At 36.4% G+C, this 21,091-nt stretch overlaps 1 protein-coding gene across 2 annotated transcripts in view; it reads left to right on the forward strand.

The window, feature by feature from the left end:
• The window catches only part of FER (FER tyrosine kinase), a gene marked incomplete at both ends in the record, with an annotated part of 433,549 nt that overhangs the window by 97,103 nt on the left and 315,355 nt on the right, over nucleotides 1–21,091 (forward strand). For both annotated transcript variants that reach the window (XM_084234011.1, XM_084234012.1), the window contains one exon: nucleotides 5,316–5,505. In XM_084234011.1, coding sequence (XP_084090137.1) covers nucleotides 5,316–5,505 — 190 coding nt within the window. The remainder of the gene's footprint in view (nucleotides 1–5,315; nucleotides 5,506–21,091) is intronic.

A 21,091-nucleotide genomic window follows, 5' to 3' on the forward strand; every position in this document is an offset into this window, starting at 1 on the left:
AACTCATGCCATTGACAGCAATGTGGATGGAGCTAGAAGGAATTATGCTCAGTGAAATAAGCCAGAAGGAAAAAGAAAAATATCAGATGGTTTCACTTATAGCAGGAATATAGGGGAACCAAATAAGACATCAGTGTGAAAAAATAGTAACAGTACAAAACATAACAAAGCAAAAATAGACAATTTTAAATCAGAGACATGCTGCAGGAGAGGAAGAGGGAGAGGGATCAGATGGGGAGAGGGAGGAGCACAGGGGACTGAGGTGATGGTACACAGGTGCATTGGTGAAGGATACTATGGGGACTACACCTGAGGGGGTGGGGGGAAGCAAATATTGTTTAAAAATGAACAATGATGTAAAAAATTAAAAAAAATAATAAAAAAAGAAAAATTTGCCCTTCTATGTTCAATTTATAGCCATAAAGGTATTCATAGTTATCATTTATGATCATATTTATTTCCAAGATGTCTATTGTAATTTCTCTTTCGTTTCTGATTCTCTTTATTAGACTTTCAGCTCCATTTTTCTGAGAACTTTGCCTGTTTTGTTTATTTTTCAAATTTTTTGGTTTCATTGTTTTTTTGAACTGTCCTGTTGACTTCTATTTCTTTTTTTCCTTACTATTTTATTATATTTTTCCTTCCACAGGCTTTTGGTTTCACTTGTTATGTTTTTCTGCTTGTGAGGTGTAATGTTAGATTTTTTATTTGAATTCTTTATTTTAAATTTTTTGATGTGGGCCTCTATTGCAATATGCTTCCTTTTAGTACTGCTCTTACTGGTCCCCATAGATTCTGGTAACTCATGACATTTTCATTGGTCTTCAAGTATTTTTTAATTTCTTTTTGATATCCTCACTAACTTACAAGTTTCATTTTATGCTTGATATCTAGTTTGATACCATTGTGATCACAGAAAGTACTTTAATATAATTTCAGCCATAATGAATTTATTGATACTTGTTTTATTACCCAATTCATGGGTTAGCCTCAAAAATATTTCATGTATACTTGAGGAAAATGTGTACTCTTCTTTTTAAATGTGTTGTTAATCACCTGTTGTCTAATTCCTTGTTTTAATGTATTGTTTCCATGTTGATTTTCAGTCTGGTTAATCTAACCATTGATTTCAGTGAGATGTTGAAGTTTCCTAAACTGTTGTGTCTGTTTTCTTAATAGTTGCTATATATATTTTCATGTCCCTTTGTTTTTTTTATTATAAATTTTATTTTTATATTCCCCATACAATAAAAATATGGAACACTTCACGAATTTGCATGTCATCTTTGTGCAGGGGCCATGCTCATCTTCTCTGTATAGTTCCAATTTTAGTATATGTGCTGCCGAAGTGAGCACTGTCCCATTGTTCTTTACAGTTGTTTTAATGGGTGTTATATCTTTTTTGTTGTATTTATCCCTTAACCATTACATAATTTCCATCCCTGTCTCTTGCTACCTTTTTTTTTAGCTGGAAGTCTATCAGATAAAAGTATGGTTGGCTCTGCCTTTTTTAGTGTACTATTTTATTGAATGATTGTTTTCCATATATTTACTTTGAGTTAATGTTTATCTTTGGAGCTTAGATGGGTTTCCTGGAGACAGCAGAACATTGGGTTTTGTTTTCTTCTTTAGTATCCACTGCCTAGTCTTTGATTGGTGAGCTCATTCCATTTACATTAAGGGTGATATGTATATATGGGGTCTTGCTACTGCCATTTTGTCTTTCGTTTTCTGATTCTGTGTCAGTATCTTTGTTCAATTTTTGTGGATTTCTTTTCTTCAACTTAGATTTGAGAGCTCCTTCACTATTTCTTCTAGGGGAGATCCAATGTTGTCAAAGTCCTTTAGCTTTTGTTTGTTTGGGGAGGACTTTATCTCTCCCTCATATCTGAAAGAGTCTTGCTTGGTATGGTATTGTTGGTAGGTAATTTTTATCTTTGAATATTTTGAATATGTCATTACATACTGTTTATGCCTGAATCATGTCTGCTGAAAACATTTGATATAACTCTGATAGGAGTACCTTTATAGGTTAGCTCCTTTTCCCCTCTTCTAGCCTTCAATATTCTTGTCTTGAATGCTTGGATAATTTCACTACTATGTCTCTTAGTGGAAATCTCATTGCATTTTCTTTTTTTCTTTCTCTTTCTTTTTATTTTTTTTTTAAAGATTTATTTTATTTATACAAGAGTTGGGTACAGGCCAGATTTGCGGGAGGTGAGAGGATTCACCAGAGACAGAACAGGGAACAGAACAGGCAGACTGACGAAATACATTGCAGAGGAGAGCAGCAGGCGTGACAGGAGAGGTCTGCTGTGCCATGTGGGGCCCTCGCCGGCTGGCCGGGATCAAACCAGTGCTGCAGAGGCTGGGGCCAGCTTCACAGCGCTGCACTCAATCACCTGCGCCAACAGGGGAGGCCCCTCATTGCATTTTCATAACTAGGTGGTATTTTCTGTGCATGGAATTCTTCCTTCCTAGGGTTTTCCCCTTTTTTTTTATTTGTTTCAATCAGGTGTCTCCCCACTGACCACCCAAATCTTCCTTATCCTAGAAACACATTATTTGTATATATCCTACTTTATATTTTACTTAATATTTTTATCTTCTTCCACTTGGGAACTTTGTGTATTGCAAACTTTGAGTTCAGTAATTCTGTCCTCCACTTCATCTCTTTTGCTGCCATAATTTTTTCTATAAAGTTTTGTACTATGGAGATTTTGAATATCCTGAGTCACTTTGTTTTTGTATTTAAAACTTAAAATTCTGTTTTTTGTTTATCAGGTTTTTCCTCATGTCATTAGTTTTCCTGAATCTTTTTGTATCTCTTTGATTAGGTTTGTTGGGTTCTTTTTTACCACTTTGATTTGCTTTTCTGCATTTTTTCTATATCTTTACCTTCCTTTATATAGCCATTTTGAATTCTGATAAAAAGATAGAATAAGAATTTTCCATGAAGTTTGGTTGGATTCTGGAGAGTTCTGCCCTTGTAATGTCATGTACCTTGATATCTCAATATGACATATGTTATATTTCCATGTGTTTATTTTGCTCATTTAGATTTTCCTTGTTTCCAGAAGGTGGCTCTAGATGTTTTGTTTTTTATGGTTTCTGTAGGCACTGAAACCTGTTTTTGCATTTGCTGAGTTGGGGAGGGGCCTAATGGGTTGATCCACTTGTATGAAAGTGCTATGGTGGGGGAATATGTTTTGTGATTGTGGTACTGCCATTCTTCTTCTTTCTGGGTGTATACCTGTGAATCCAGCCTCTGTATACCCTGAATGTACTGCATGAGGTCAGTACCAGTCTCTAGGTGTCAGGAGGGAGAATAATGTCCAGGACACTCTCTCTGCTATTGTTAACAGAGGATCCAGCCTATGGAGGGCATTATTTCTCTTCTGCATGTATTTCCCATCAATCACAGGTGTATGCTTTCACAATGTTTAGCTCTCAACTTTCAGGGCCTCTGACTGAGGGGGCAGCCCTTTTGTCTACATCTCCTGTTCTTGACTACAGCTCCAGGTGCTTCTCTTGCCCCACCTTCTTTTCAATGAAGTTTGACTATGCCCCTCTATCTCTTTTCTGTCTAAGTGTGTATTGACTTAACATGTCCAAGGAGTGTACCAGTTTCTTCCAAGTCACAGGACTCTCTGGGTGTAGTGTGATTGACTGTTACATGATACTCTCAGCAGCAAAGTAAGGAACTTACTCTGTCTCCTTCATAGTCTTCTTTCTTCCTTATTTTTAACTTTGTTGTTTAGAGTTGTCTCTTGAATGTTCTAGATGTCATTTACCAATAATCTTAGTCATAAATAGTTCTATTTTCCTAAATTTCCTTGTTTCTACTTTTTTGTTAGCATTTACTTACACTGCACTCTGCTTAATATGAATGGAATTGAGTTTTGAAAATATTGATCAACATATATTTATAAACAAAATTAGTGTGAATTCCTCTTGCCTGTGATTATTTATTCAGTTTATATTCACCGTCCTTTAAAGTTCCAATTTAAGAAGTTCACATTTTCTGACCTATTCTCTAGTTCTGAAGCTTTCTCTAATTGGCAATTTATTGTCTCTTACATATTAATAATTTATGTTCTGTAATGCATCACACACTTCTTTAAGGATTTAATATGCTATTGTTAGGGAGGGGAAAAATTTCCCCTACCCATATGGGTTTTTTGCTTGATCAGATAATCAAATGAACATCAGAGAGATCAGTGGGGGGGGGGGAAATTACATACTTATGGGATTCTACATAGACATGCACTCTAATGTCCACAAGGAGAAATGAGGATTTGTATTCTGAACCACGCAATAGAATTGAGGCCTGGGGCTTCAAAGCAAGAGGAAGGGGAATCACATGACAATGACTGGGTGACTCATGTAGGAAGACACAATGCTTTGTAATTAGATATTTGCTCTACCATAAGTTACATTTGTTTTCTAAAATGGTTATCTCATAAAACCCTTAATTCTGGGCAGTACCCTCATATTCCATTCTTCTGGTTGTAAGGGATTGGTGATAGCTTCTAGCAAGCTTGCAAAACATAGATTCACCTCAACTTGGAATAATCCACATGCCAAAATATGTCTTGGGTAGGACCATTCTGAATATCTTGGGGAGATCTGTCTAAACATCTTGAAGTGATTTGACTTTTATTATGTATGAGAATGTCTCCTTGGATATTCACCTGTTTCTATTGACATTAGTGTGAGTGAATTAATTTGAAATTCTCACTAAGAGCAAGGGATAAAATGTCAGACACAATGAGGAAACATGGCCTGTGTAGTTTTCTAAGGAAGGTTTGGGGAAACCTGCTGTTATGATATTGGTGATATTGGAAGATTGGGGGCCTATACTATACTCATTTTTTCTTAGTTACTGCTCAATCCTTAGTCTTTGTCAGCATAGCTTTTGCCCAATCTATAAATTCACCCCTCACATATTACATACAACTTGGTCCCAAATAGGCACAAATCTCACTATAGTTTTATTCCATTTGAGATTTTAAGTACATTGATTCTGCTTCATAATTAATTTGTCACATTAATTTATTTTAGGTCCTACATTCTGTACCTAAGTATCCATACTCTGTGTGGTAGATAGATAAGCTGTAAAATAAAATGAAAGCATCTTGAATTTGGATTTTTCTTCCAAACATTTCCTTTTATTTTTTTAATACTAGCTTTATTATAATGACTCAAGACTTAGAATCAAAAGTGTTATGGTTATGAAGGACTCATAGAAGGAAATGAAAAAACAAAGATGTGTTTTCCTTTAATGTGTTTACATTTAATGTGTTCTCTTTTAGTATTGTGCTTTTGCTAAGCCGAAAACAGACACTTGAAGAGTTGAAATACTCAGTACAGCAGCTACGATGCACTGAGGCAAAGTTTACAGCACAGAAACAATTACTAGAGCAAAAAGTACAAGAAAATGATGGAAAAGAGCCACCTCCAGTAGTGAATTATGAAGAAGATGCACGGTCAGTTACATCGATGGTAAGTCAAAGAATAATCAAATGAGTAACATGAAAGAGTAGCATCTAGGTAATAATGAATACAAAGATTAATTCTGGTTTGTTATAACAAGTTATTACTCTTAATAATAGGCAGGTTCTATTAAATTTTTTTGTGAATGCAAAATAGGTTTGTTAGTCCTCTGAGGTCACATGAAAACACTTTTGGGAACTACCAGCAGATGATAAAGTTCTTCTCATAAGAAGAAGATTGGTATTTCTCTTAAGATAGACAAAAGCAATTTATGAATTTTTTATTAAATAATTTATTTAAAAAGCAACTTACTAATATTTTTCTGAAGAGCGGTAGAATCTTATTTTGTTAAGATTGATGATGTGTTTATTGTTTTCATGAAACAATACATCGGTTTTATCTAAAAAGATTTTCCTTATAAATATGATCTTTAAACTGCAATAAACACATTCAAATATACCAACTAAAAATTCAACTTATTTTATATAATTTCATTAACTGTTTAAGAATGCTTAGTATCAATACTTTCCATTCCTTCCTCCCTTCCTCTCATCCTCCCTTCTTCTTCTATCCTTCCCTCCCTCCCTTCCTTCATCTTATGTTGGTGGTTCTAACCGAGGAGCGATTTTGCTACTAGGCAGTCTATGTTCATGTTTGGTTATCACAAAATTTGGGTGCTATTGGTATCTAGTGTAGAGGCCTGTGATGCTATTAAATATTTCACCTCGGATATTTCCTACCCTTCACATTTTCAGTCCCCCCTCCCCCACCCCCCCCCCCCCAAAAAAAAAAAATCCAACACAGTGTCAGTAGCGCCAATGGTAAAATTCCTGAGTTTCCTCTGTGGGTAGCTGGATATATTACATAAATAGAACTTTGATAGAATAATGATGCTATAGCTTATCTTTTAGTAACTTTTAGTTTATATGATTATAAACAGTATAATTTGATTGTTGTAGTTCTTTAACGTCTCCACAGGGGGGAAAATTGCATTTTAAATATGTGATAAGAGGGGAAACAAATATAACTTAATTTTTTTTGTTATTAATTGAGCCATTCTATCTATACATTGTATTCTGATTTGTGAGTTATAACTTGTTCTCATTACTGTCCTCCTAAGTAAAGGTGCTAAGTAAATGAATCAAGAACTCTTGTCCATTCCATTTCTTGTTTTGTGTTTACTGATAACTCTCTGGCATATGTATTCTTTCAGAGGAATTTATGCTGTTTTTCTTTTACTTAGCTTTTGAAAATATTAGCTATTAAATCTTTTGTTCTGAATGTGATTTACATTTTCTTGTCTCCATGTTGGTGGGAAATTACTTCATAACTTGTTCATCAGCAGATAGGCTAGAACTGTCTAATCTAACTTACTTTAAGTAACTCTTTATGTGCATGACTTGTATTGAAATTATTATTATGAAAGAATAAAACATTATTTAAGGCATTTGATGAAAGGATATCCCCATTTGATAACTATAATTTTAAAAATAGGCTTTTAAATTTAAAATATAAGTTAGTTAATTCTCATTTTATTGAGAATTCATGATCATTTTGACCTTTATTTTTTGTAATTATCAAAAAAACTGTTCAACAATGAATGAATAATATTTCAGGCAGAATGTATAATGTAGTTTATGAGATCAAACAGATTTCTGGCACTTTTACAGTTTCTCTTATATTTATTAACTGAATTATGGACATACCTTATAAATTTTTACATACTTTATGTTATCCAATTTATTTTAAATGATAATAATACTATTTATGTTGAACTTATCTATTCTTTGAAACAATACCTTTAGTAAATCTTAGGGATTTACCAATAGGTGTAGTTTAAAGTAATAGACTAATATTTTATAAATCAAATAGGAAATTCCCCAAATTATTGCCAATTATGAGACTTTTACAGTATGTTTTAAAAATAAGTAGAAATATGTCTTAATTCTTAAATACACATTTCTTAAAACTTAATAATTTCTCCACATATATCAGGTTTTGCATAACTCAGAATCTTTTAATTATGATATTACTTGTCTAATTTATTAAAATGGTAAAAATATTAAAGTTTTGAATTTTCCTCCAAATAACTGCTTAAGCATTGTTTTATAAATGACATTATGAGAAAGCCTGAAATTCACATAAGTACTTCAATTGGTATTTCCTCTTTGTAGAGTCTGTACTTATAAATGGTGAAAATTTCAGCAAGGGATATTTAGCTGAATATGGAAAGATTGGAAAAATTAAGTGAAATTATAATATGTAAAATAGTGAAGGTTTGCCTTTCAACATTATTTGGGAGTAAGAGAGACAGTTGTAATAATAATTATAGTTAACTATTCTAAATGTGATTCTAATGAATGGCATTGTTATTAAAACACTGATTTTTCAGTAATGTATACTTTGTGGAAGAATGCCATAAGAAACTGTAACATTGAGATGGCTCATGGATTGCATATTCTTATGAAAATTCCAGGGTGATTCAGATGTTTAATCAGGGTTAGGGTTGTTTAGTCAGGTTCTTAGATGCATAGATTTTTACTTTAGTTCTATGAGAATGAAAATCCATCTATTAATTTATAGGAATATAAGAAACATGTGGAAGCAGATAATACAATCATCTTTGATAGAACAAGTCACCCTTCTATTATCATTTTCCATATAGGTTTAATTTTGGCCCACTATCAAAGATGAAGGGATAAATATTAAAAACTACATAGATACTCTCTGTTATCTATGGTTAAGTATGTTTCATTTATTCATTAAAATATTATCAATCACCTATATGTGTCAAACATAATTCTTTACTGATATTTTGGATATATCAGTAAATAAAATGAATAAAATTTCTCTGAGTTTACATTCCCTGGTGAGTGGAAGTTAATGAAAAGTAAGTAATATATTATATCCACAGATAGTAAGTATCTGAGAGTAGGAAGAGAGCTGGTTAAAGGATTGGAGATCTAGTGGGGCAGAGGTTGGGACACAATTTTGAATGCAGTTCAGGATAAGCGTAATTGACAATGTGATGCATAAGCAAAGATTTGAAACAGGGGGCCAGTAAGGTACTTAATTTCTGGGGAAAGAGCATTCTAGCCAGAGTGTGCATCTGTTACATAGACTGTTAGGAAGGATCATGTCTTGGCTATTCGATACAGTAAGGAGTTCTGAGTCGAGGACAAGATGATAGTATAGAAAAAGAAATTAGAGCTGTAACAGGGAACAGATTTCATGGCCTTGGGGAACACAATTAAGGATTGTGATTTTTCTCAGTGAAATGTGGAGCAGTTGGTTAGCGGGTTATAAAAGAGGATGGGAATGCTTTAGCTTTTCACTTAAATTGATCACTGTGACATCATGTTGAGACTATATTTATGGGAGCGAGGATGAAAGAATATTATTGTAGTAACTCAGATGATAGAATATAAAAGTTTGAGTAAGGATGGTAGCTCTGGAAAAGTAGCAAGGTATGTTTACCATCTGGATATATTTTGAAGGTTGAGTGCATTAGACTTCCTATGGAATAGAAGTGGGATGTGAGGTTGAAAAGTTAAGGGTGACTCTAGGTTTTTAAGTAGGAGCGCTAGAGGAATGGAAATTATTTTGAGAGCATTGAAAGATTACTTTTGTAGAGAAGTTTTGATGTGGAGGAATAAGACTTCAACTTATCTTTCAAAAAAAGAGGTCAGTGTAGATTTTTAGTTTTGGGTCCTGTTTTTAGGAGTGTGATTTGGACTGGAGATATAAATGTGAGAGTTGTAGGCATCAGATGATATTGAAAATCATTTGATTGTAGGTGGTCATCAAATGAGAGAGGACAGGAAAAAAAGAAGGAGCAAGGACTGAACCTTGGGGCTCTTTAAAGTTAAAGGGAGGAATCAGTAAGTAAGAGACTTAGAAGGAGTCACCGGTAATATAGTAGAAAATTAAGAGTATTTCTGTCCTTGAAGTGTTACAAGGAGAAATGAGTTACATAATTTGTAGTGTGCTGGTTTAAGCCTAAAGAAACAGTTGAATTAGCTCAAGGATTTTCTAGACTGTTTTAATCAAGTACTCAAGAGGGGAAATATAATATAGAATGCTGTGTCTTTGGAAATATTGACCTGACCATTTTCAGAGATCGTCCTGAAGTGAACACAGTACAACAGAATATACTTTTAGAAATGCTGAAGTAGAAGATATGTTCTCTCTTATCTAATTGGGTTATTGACAGATTCAATGTTCTGATGATTCTGAAGACATCTCAAATTATTTAATCTGTAAACTCAAGTATTTTGCCTTATTCTTCAATTCAGCCTTACAAGGTAGAAGAATTTGACTTCTATGGCAAAAAGGAGGGTTAGCTCTTTGATGGCTGCTCTTGAATAGTGATGAAATTACAAGAATTTCTAATCCCTTAGTAAACATTAACTGGTTTTCCTATTATATTTATTTAAAAAGTCATTTCCCTTCATGTTTGTTTTTAAGAGTCTAGTTATAAAGACATACGTTTTCAATCAATTTCTGTTGAATTAAGGAATTGAACTTCTTTTAATTCCAGAGTAGTTATTTTTGTTTAAAGAATATCCCTTATATGGCAAATATATCTAGATTTGATAACACCATATAATGAGTAAAATATGCTTAGCTGTTCTGCAAGATAATTGCCTTTAATTTGATGTTTTTGAAATTGCACAATTAAAAGAAACTTCTTGCAACATGTAATTATTTTCTCTGCATATCTTACTAAATGCTGATTAGTTGAATAACAATATCAATAAAATCCTTTTCTATTACATTTCAATGAATAGGATATCTGATTTGTTGACTAAAATTGTCATGATTTAGTAATAATCCACTTTACAGTAATATTCAATGTATTTTCAATTTATAGTTAAGCACTAGAGTGGACTGATATCAATTGAGACATCATATTGTCAACATCATTGAAGTTTTATCTGTTTTCACCATCAGGTACATTTTCTTTCTTTATTCATAAGATAAATGTTAATTCCAGGCTTACTCATCAAATGCTCTGAGGAAGGTAAAAGATTAAGAATCAGGAAAACTGGGCCTCCCCGGTGGCACAGCGGGTTGAGCGCCATGCTCTGAAGCTGTCTGCAGCCTCTGCAACGCGGGTTTGATCCCGGCCAGTAAGAATCTCACATGGTGCTGTAGACCTTGCCCGCTGCTCCCCTCAGCACTGTATTTCTGTCATCTGCCTGTTCTCTTCCCTGCTCTCCCTCTGGTGAATCCTCTCACCCTCCCGCATTGCTGGCCGGTACCCCAGCTCTTGTATAAAAAAAATATATATATCTTTAAAAAAAAAAAAGAATCAGGAAAGCTGAATTAATCTTTGCAGTAACTATGGTCAGCTTTCTTAACTATTCTACATTTTTCTCTTCCATAGAAGGAGGAAATTATTATATACCCACATTGCCAAACAGAATTTCTATGAGACTGAATTGAGATAGGATGTGTAGACATATTTTGTATATTATAAAATGTGTTAAAACATAAAATCCTATTTCAATTTTTTCTAATAATATACCTTAATTCAAATGTAAATGAAGCAGCAGTTACTCACTGAATTATTAATTATGATCTGAAGTATTAAGTATGAGATGTAGATTTTTCTGATTTATTATCTAATGTAGTTATTTATAAAGGCAAAATATTAATTAATTTCAGTGATTAGATGGTACATGTACTAGGTCTAAGTCCCCCAATTTTCTTATTAGAGGTAACCTTCCAGGAGAATTGTATACAAACAAAAGCATAAATATATTGTATGCTTCTTGCTCTTTTTTTTTTTTTCTTGCTCTGTAACGCTTTCATGATACTCTTTGCTCTTCTGTGCCCTCTGATTATTTTGTCATTAAATGCCTCTTGCATGAGTTATCTTTTAGCTATGGGGTTTATGAAACCTTTGTGCCATGGATACTGCCTACAATGATCATATCTTTATCAGGAACTTGGCTCCATTCACCATGATTTTTGATTTATCTTATATTATTTACACAAGTTATAGAACATACAGTGTTGTGTGACTTTTTTAACTTAAGTGTCAGCTTGTAATAGTGCCTATGGTTACTTTTTTGTTTATTCATTCCACAGACTAATATATATTAAGTGTTAGATATCACTGTAAATTCTGGGAATGCAATAGTGAACAAAATATGCCACAAAAGTTTTTCTGTCCTCAGGGACTTTTATACTAATTCGAGGAGACAGCAATAAACAAAAATATTATATATATATATATATATATATACACATATATACATACAAATATATATATATACACACATATTTTTGTGTGTGTGTGTATATATATATATATCATGGTCATAAATCTTTGGAGAATATAAAACAAGATGGGAGAAAAGAAGTGCTGGGTTGTGTTTTAATGTATAGGGTGGTCAAGGAAGACCAACTTCACTGATACAGCGGCATTTATGGAGTGATCTGAAAGGACTAAGGGAGCAAATGATGAGAGTGCCTGGGACTAGAATGTTCAAGGCAGTGTAAAAAGCTGATGAAAGAACCAGTGACAGTAGTCTGCTTCTTGTGTTGGAGGGTCAGCAAGGAAATCAGTATGAGTGTAACAGAGTGAGAGTGCGTAATTGGAGATGAACTCAGAGAAGTGAACATTTAGATCACATTGTCATAGAGATTCTTGGGAGGATGATCACTTTGAAAGAAATGAGAAGCTATTGAAGATTCTTTTTTTAATTAAGATTTATTTATTTATTTATACAAGCACTGGGTACAGTCAGAAGCACGGGAGGGTGAGAGAATTCACCAGAGCCAGAGTGGGGAACAAAACAGGTAGACTGATGAAATACACTGCTGAGGGGAGCAGCGGGCGGCAGGAGAGGTCTCCCCACCATGTGGGCCCCTCGCGGGCTCTCCGGGATTGAACCGGGGCTGTAGAAGGCTGCGGGCAGCTTCGCAGCCCAGCACTCAACTGCTGTGCACTCAGGGGAGGCCCAAAGCTATTGAAGATTATGTTTCCAGTCTTTTTATTAATGTAAAGACAGCTGGTGAAAATCCTTTTAATATTACTATGTGTATAGATGGAGTTTATATGTGAGATTCATCTTAGATCTTGTACCATGTGTGTGTTTGCCTATGTAGATTTTACTCCCAAAATAGTTATAATTTTTATATCTGTCTATCTATCTATCTATCTATCTATCTATCTATCTATCTATCTATCTATCTATCTATCTATCTATCTACAGTAAATTCTCTCAGCACTCTTGGAAACTAACTTTAAGTAAAATGTAAATATAATGAAAGCACGTCTTCAAATAACACCATTTCATTCTACATAGGCTGAGATTGAGGATTATTTTGTTCTCTTCAGTAAAACATTAAAAGAAATGATGTTATTTGAATACCTGCTCTGTGTGTGTGTGTGTGTGTGTGTATGTATGTGTAAATCTATATCAATATCTGCATCTTCTTTTTTATTTAAAAATTTTTTGACAATATTTGTTTCCCCCCCCACCTCCTTAGATTGAGTCCCCATAGAATTTCCTTCCCAAAGGCACACATGCACCATCACCACAGTCCCCTGTGCTCCTCCATCCCTCCCTCTTATCCCTCTACCACCTCCTCCCCTGCAGTATGTCTCTGGTTTATAATTGTCTGTTTTTGTTTTGTTGTGTTTTGTACTGTTATTATTATTATTTTTATACTGATATCTTATTTGTTTTCCCTATATTTATGTTATAAGTGAAACCATCCGATAATTTTCATTTTCCTTCTGGCTTATTTCCCTGAGCATAATTCCTTCTAGCTCAACCCATGTTGCTGTGAATGACATGAATTTATCTTTTTTGATTGCTGAATAATATTCCATTGTGTATATATACCACATCTTCTTGATCTAGTCAACTGTTTTTGGGCATTTGGGTTGTTTCCAGGTTTTTTCTATTGTAAATAGTGCTGCAATAAACTTAGGTGTACAGATGCTCTTTTGAATCAATGTTTTTGTGTCCTTTGGGTAGATCTCTAATAGTGAAATTGTCAGATCGTATGGTAGCTCCATTTTTAATAGACTGAGAAGCCTCCAGACAGCTTTCCACAGTGGTTGGACCAGTTAGCACTCCCACCAGCAATGTAGAAGAGTTCCTTTTTTACCGCATCCTTGCCAACATTTGTTGTTGCTTGTTTTTTTGATACGTGCCATTCTTACTGGTGTAAGGTGGTATCTCAATGTGGTTTTCATTTGCATTTCCCTGATTATAAGGGATATTGAACATTTTTTCGTGTGCCTGTTGGCTATTTGCATTTCCTCTTTGGAGAAATGTTTTTTGAGTTCTTCTGCCCATTTCTTGACTGGATTGTTTATTTTGTTTTTGTTGAGCCTTGTGAGTTCTTTGTATATTTTTGTGATCAGTCCCTTATCAGTTGAATGGAGTGCAAAGATTTTTTCCCAGTCAGTGGGGTGTCTCTCTGTTTTGGTTAATGTCTGTTTTGCTGTACTGAAGCTTTTCAGTTGATATAATCCCAGGCATTTATCTTTGTCTTCACTATCACTGCTTTGGGTGATGAGTCTTTAAAGATGTTTCTGAGATGTATGTCTTGTAATGTTTTACCTACATTTTCTTCTATATATTTCATGGTTTCAGGTCTTATGTCCATTTCTTTATCCATTTTGAGATGATTTTTGTGCACAGTGAGAGGTAGTGGTCTAGTTTCATTTTTTTTTTTTTTTTGCGTGTGGAGGTCCAGTTTTCCCAGCACCATTTATTGAACAAACTGTCTGTGTTCCACTGCATATTCTTTGCTCCTTTGTTAAAGATGAGTTGTTCATAAAAGTGTGGCTTTATTTCTGGGCTCTCTATTCGGTTCCATTGATCTGTGTGTCTGTTTTTGTTCCAATAACAAACTGTTTTAATTATTATGGTTTTGCAATATAGCTTGAAGTTTGGGAGGGTGATACCTCCTTTCTCCTTTGTTTTCATCAGTAGGGCTTTGGCTATTCGTGGTTTTTTGTGGTTCCATATGAATTTCATCAGTATTTGTTCTATTTCTTTGAAGAATGTCATTGGGATTTTTATTGGAATAGCATTGAATCTGTATATTGCTTTTGGAAGGATGGCCATTTTAATAATGCTGATTCTTCCAATCCATGAGCAGGGGATGTCTTTCCATTTCTTTGTGTCTTCTTCTATTTCTTTTATCAGTGTTTTATAATTTTCTTTCTATAGGTCTTTCACCTCTTTTGTTAGGTTTATTCCCAAGTATTTGATTTTTTTTTTTGTTTCAATAATAAAAGGGATGGTTTTCTTGATTTCTTCTTCTTCAGATTGATTGTGTATAGGAATCCTGCTACTTTACTAAACTGGTCGATTATTTTGAGTAGTTTTTCTGTGGAGTTTTTAGGGTTCTCTATGTTTATTATCATATCGTCTGCAAATAGTTATAGTTTTACATCCTCTTTCCCTTTTTGGATTGCTTGTATGTCTTTCTCTTATTTCATTACTCTGGCTAGGACTTCCAGGATTATATTGAAGAGCAGTGGTGAGAGAGGACACCCTTGTCTTGTTCCTGATCTGAAAGGAAAGGCCTTCAGCTTTTCACCATTGAAAATAAAATTGGCAGAGGGTTTGATATATATGGCTTTTATCATGTTAAAGTATGTTCCTTCTATCCAGAGACTCTCAAGGGCCTTCATCATAAATGGATTTTAGACTTTGTTGAATGCTTTCTCTGCATCTATTGATATGATCATATGGTTCTTATTCTTCTTTTTGCTGATGTCTTGGATTATACTGATCGATTTTCGTATGTTGAACCATCCTTGTGCCCCTGGGATGAATCCCACTCGATCATGGTGTACTATCCCTTTGATGCACTGCTGGATTCTGTTGGCAAGGATTTTGTTGAGGATTTTTGCATCAGTGTTCATTAGGGATATTGGCCTGTGATTTTCTTTTTTTGTGCTGTCTTTGTTTGGTTTTGGCATTAGTGTAATGTTGGCTTCGTAGAACGTATTTTGTAGTATTCCTTCTTTTTCAATTTTTCCAAAGAGTTTGTGTAGGACAGGCACTAATTCACTGCTGAACGTTTGGTAGAATTCATTTGTGAAGCCTTCTGAAACTGGGCTTTTGTTTTGGGGGAGTGCTTTGATTACTGCCTCAATTTCGCTGCTTGTAATTGGTCTGTTTAGATGTTCTATTTCTTCTGTGTCCAGCTTTGGAAGATTATATCGTTCTAGGAATTTGTCCATCTCTTCTAGGTTATTGAATTTGTTTGCCTCTAAGTGTTCACGGTAATGTCTGATTATTATTTTGATTTCTACTGAGTCTGTTGTGATTTCTCCTCTGTCATTTGTAATCCTATTTATATGTATTTTTTCTTTGTGAGCCTGGCTAGAGGTTTATCTATTTTGTTTGTATTTTCAAAGAACCAACTTTCGGTTTTGTTGATCTTTTGGATTGTTTTTTTAATTTCCAATTAGTTTATTTCTGCTGTGATTTTTATTATTTCCTTTCTTCTACTGGCTTTAGGGGGTTTTTTGTTGTTCTTTTTCTAGCTCTTTGAGATGTGAGATTAGGTTGTTTCTTTGAGTTCGTTCTTGTTCGTTGATGTGAGCCTGTATTGCTATATATTTTCCTCTTATTACTGCTTTTGCTGCATCCCATACATTCTGGAAAGTGGTGTCCTCCTTGTCGTTCAACTCAAAGTATTTTTTAATTACTTCTTTGATCTCCTCATTAGTCCAGTGGTCTTCCAGTAGTGTGGGTTTCAATGTCCATGAAGTGGGAAGGTTTCTTGTTTTCTTTTCATGATTTATTTCTAGCTTGATGCCTTTATGATCGGAGAAGATAGTTGGAATGATTTTGATCTTCATGTATCTGTTGATGTTTGTCTTGTGGCCCAGTATATGATCAATTCTGGAGAATGATCCACGCGCACTTGAGAAAAATATGTACTCGGATTTTTGGGGGTGCAGTGTCCATGAGTTCTATGTCTTTATTTAGGGCTCTAGTGTCTTTATTGATTTTTGTCTCGTTGATCTGTCCATTGGGGTGTTGAAGTCTCCCCCGCAAGCCTAGGTTGCAGGTGCAGTGACCTGGGCCACTGTGATCAGTGATCTGCATAAGCTTTTCGAGTGTGCCACTTTTCAGCACAAGCTTACTGGCTGACCTTGGGCTATTTGCAGGTCTCTGGGAATCTTTGTTTTCTTCTAATGGTGTCCAGAGTAGTTTGCTCCCCTCCCCAGAGATTCCTGCATGGTTTCCCACAGTTACATTTCACGGGGTGGGGTGCCTGAAATAGTTCCTTTCCACTCACAGTCCTGCTTGATGTGTAGTTTGTTTTTGTTGTTGTTGTTTTTTTTTTTTCCTCATTTATGTTTTTTGGAGAGTGCCGACTTTGTCGGTGGGTGAGGGTAGCAGTTTTCTGAGCTTTCCTCCCTTCTCATCCTCTTTTGTGGCAACTTTCTTCTTCTGGCATTTTGCCAGAGTTGCCCATTTTTCTTTAGTGTCTCAGTTCTTGCAGGGACCTGCCGCTTTTCTTCCCTATTACCTTTTTTTTTTTAAATGGGAGGACTTACTCCACAGTGTTTACCTGCCACCATGTTGATCTCCTCTCTTTGTATCTTTTAAAAAAAAACAAAAAAAACTATGGATATCTTCATATCTTAGCACAAATTAAAAAGGGCGTTAGCAAGTCCTAAAATATATAATAAAAGAAAAAATATAGGCAATGATTATCATTAATGCAAATAAGGCGTATTAACCACATATTCATTCATTGAGATTCACCAGTGTTCCATGATAAACTACTACATGACTATTTATGAGGTTTTGGTGGGAAAGCAGGTTAAAGATAAACTAGATTTAGAACCTATGTAGGATATTGGATGCTGGAACAAAATAATTGATTCAGCCATTTATCGTTGGCTGCATTTTGACTTGTATGTATCCATATATTAAATAATTTCAAAAATATTGAGTGCTAGTGTTGACTATATGTATGTATATAGTCAGCAAATGTTGACAGAGGGAATAAATAGTATAAGAATTTCCAAGTATCTATTGGCAGGTCATAATTGAAGCTACTCATTTAAAAATATGGCTTAAATGTTAAAGCTTGTTTCCACCTTAGAAGTAATTGTGACAGTGGTATTCTAACAGAGACAGAGTCCATAGTAGTTACATAGCTAATGACTAATGAGTGACAACAATCAAATCATTGCTTATAAAGAACAGCAGCTCAGAGCCAGGCCGCTTAAATTTGCCTGTGCTGTCCCTCTAAATAGGTAAGTAAGTGAGAAAGTTATGGGACTTTTCATGCCTTCATTTCTCAATGTGTAAAACAGGAATTAATAGTTTTATAACAAGAATATTCAAGGGGGGGCGGAGCAACATGGCGGCGAGGAGACCCTGCGAGTAAGATCTCCCATTAAAAAAAGTTAATAGGGAGGAAAAGCGGCAGGTCCCAGTGAGAACTGGGACACGGAAGATAAACGGACGACTCCAGCAAACTGCCCAAAGAAGAAAGTTGCCATAAAAGAGGACCAGAAGGGAGGGAAGCGCAGAACCCTGCTCCCCTCCCCCGCCCACAGAGGCAGCACTCTCCGACCGGCAGAGAGGAGGAAAACAACAAACCAAAACGCCCAACAAGAAAAACGGACGCAGCAAGTGGGACTGTGAGTGGAAAGGAACTATTTCAGCCACCACACCCCGTGAACGGGAGCTGAGGCGAACCCTGCAGGATCCGCCACAGAGGTGAGCTCCAGGCGCCATTAAAGAGAGCCCCGCCCCCCAGGAGGAGACCAGCACCAGCACACAGCCCCGGCCGCCCGGTAAGCTTGCGCAGAAAGCGGCGCTCGGATTGCAGCTGCCCAGGTCCCCGCGCCTGCGACCTAGGCTTGCGGGGAGACGGCGGAGGCCCTCCCTGAGTGAGCAGGAACAAGGTGCCCAGGCAGGGGAGCGGGATTCAAAAGGCACCATTCCCGCGCCACTGATCTGGGCTACAGCCCGCGTCCTGGAACTGAGGGCTTTGGAACTGAGACCCGGGGCACGAAATTAGGGGCGTGGGTTCCCCACGACGGTGGGGCACAAGGCAGACACAGCACCCCAAAGCCGTTGAGGTGTACCCTACCATCCCCGCTCTGCTCCCTGTCCCACGGGGTGGAAAATCAGCTCCCCAAGGGCTCTAGGAGAGATCTCTGGCGCCACCTAGCGACTTGACCCCAGCACAGGCTACTGAAGGAGCTAGTGGCCAGCTGGGGAGTTAGCCCACACCGGGCCCCTTCCGAACAAGTAGTCTGAGCCCACAGGGAGAGCGAGCACCCACAGCCGGGGCAGACCAGGCGCGCAGAAGAGTGTGCCTGAGACCAGAAGCGCAGGGAGTGTGTCCCACATCACCATTTTAGAACAGGGACATTTCTTCAGTAAAGACTACCTGCAGAAGGCTTCCTCAGGAGCCAGAGGTGAGCGGGGGAAGTTCGCCCACGCCAGACCCCCTCTGGCCTGCAGTCCAAGCCCAGAGGGGAGCAGGAACCCACCGCCGGGGCAGACCAGGCGCACAGGGGAGTGTGTCCCCACATCGGCATTTTAGAACGGGGACCTTTCTCCAGTAAAGGCTGCTTGAAACTGACAGATGACTCCTGGAAGAACCAGAGGGGAACAGAGAAGCCCACCCAAGATGCCGGCCAGTCCCAACAACACAGTGTCCCAACGCATACGGCAAATTAGAAAACAGACAGTAGGGAGGAGAAGAACCACACGCAACCTAGCAACTCTCCAGAGAAAAAGCACACCACAAAAAGAAAGCCAGCCCCCAGATTGCAACGACAATAACTTGGAAGAATTTCTGAGCCTTCCAGAAAGAGAATTTAAAATTGCCGTGATTAAAAAACTGACAGAAGTCATAAAGGAAAACAATGATAAGGGAAAAATAATCAACGATCAGAAGAATGCAATTGAGTCCCTAGAGAGGGAAAACAATGGTCAGAAGAAAGAAATTGAGTCCCTAAAGAGGGAAGTAAAAGAAATGCAGGAGATCAAAGAATTAATGGAAGAACTAAAGAATTCTGGGAAAAGCAATGAAAGCAGAATAGATGAAATGGAAGAACGAATAAGTAATCTTGAAGACACAGAAATAAAAAGAACCAAAACAGAAAAGGAAAGAGAAGTACGAAGGAAAAAGAACGAAGAAAGACTTCGGGAACTATTTGACTCCATGAGGAAAGGAAATATAAGAGTTATAGGAATACCAGAAGGAGAGGAGAGAGATGTAGGAACAGAGAAAATATTCAAAGAGATAATTGAAGAGAACTTCCCAAATGTGAAGAAGGAGCTGAAAATTGATATACAAGAAGCAAGAAGAACACCAAACTTCCACGACGAAAGGAAAAATACAGCAAGACACATAATAGTAAAGCTCCCAAGAATCCAAGACAAGGAAAAAATAATGAAGCTGGCAAGAGGGAAGAAACAGATAACATTCAAAGGAAAACCAATCAGGCTGACATCAGACTTCTCCGAAGAAACACTACGGGCAAGGAGAGAGTGGAGGGACATAGTCAACAGACTCCAAGAAAACAGATGCCAACCAAGAATACTCTATCCCGCAAAGCTCTCCTTCCTCTTTGAAGAAAGAATATGGACCTTCCCAGACAAACAGAAACTCCGGAATTTCATTGCAACTAAACCCCCACTCCAAAAAATACTACAAGGAGTCCTAAAGCCAGAACCTCAGAGCGACGAATAACAATGAAAGAAGGCCAAAAAAAAAAAAAGTTATTAAAAGAATAAATAAATAAAATCAAAGGAAAGACAAACACAATGGCAAATACAGATGTTAACATATCAATATTAACTCTAAATGTAAATGGACTAAACTCTTCAATAAAAAGACACAGAGTTGCAGCCTGGATTAAGAAACAAAACCCAACCTTTTGCTGTCTCCAGGAAACACATTTAGCTACAAAAGATAAAAATAGGCTCAAAGTTAAAGGATGGAAAACAATCCTACAAGCAAATGGACCAAAAAAGAAAGCAGGAACAGCTATACTTATATCAGATAAAACAGATTTCAAACTCAAAAAGATAAAAAGAGACCCCAATGGTCACTACATTATGATCAAGGGGACAATACTTCAAGAAGAAATAACACTCATTAACATATACTCACCAAACGAAGGAGCACCAAAATATATCAGACAACTCTTGTCCTCTCTGAAAACAGACATCAGAGAAAACACATACGTAGTGGGAGACTTCAACACACCACTATCAACAATGGATAGATCAACAAACAAAAAATAAGTAAAGAAACCAAAGCTCTAAATAAAGACCTAGAGCAATTGGGCTTAACAGACATCTATAGAACACTAAACCCCAAAAAAACGGAGTACACATTTTTCTCAAGCGCACACGGATCATTCTCCAGGATCGATCACATACTGGGGCACAAGACAAACATCAACAGATACACCAAGATTGAAATCATATCAACCATCTTTTCTGACCATGAAGGCATCAAACTAGAAATAAACCATAAAAAGAAGGCAAGGAACTTTCCTACCTCATGGAGATTAAAAACCACACTACTGGAAGACCATTGGACTAATGAGGAGATCAAA

The sequence above is a fragment of the Talpa europaea genome, assembly GCF_964194135.1.
Source record: "Talpa europaea genome assembly, chromosome: 5".
In the NCBI taxonomy this organism is placed as follows: Eukaryota; Metazoa; Chordata; class Mammalia; order Eulipotyphla; family Talpidae; genus Talpa; species Talpa europaea.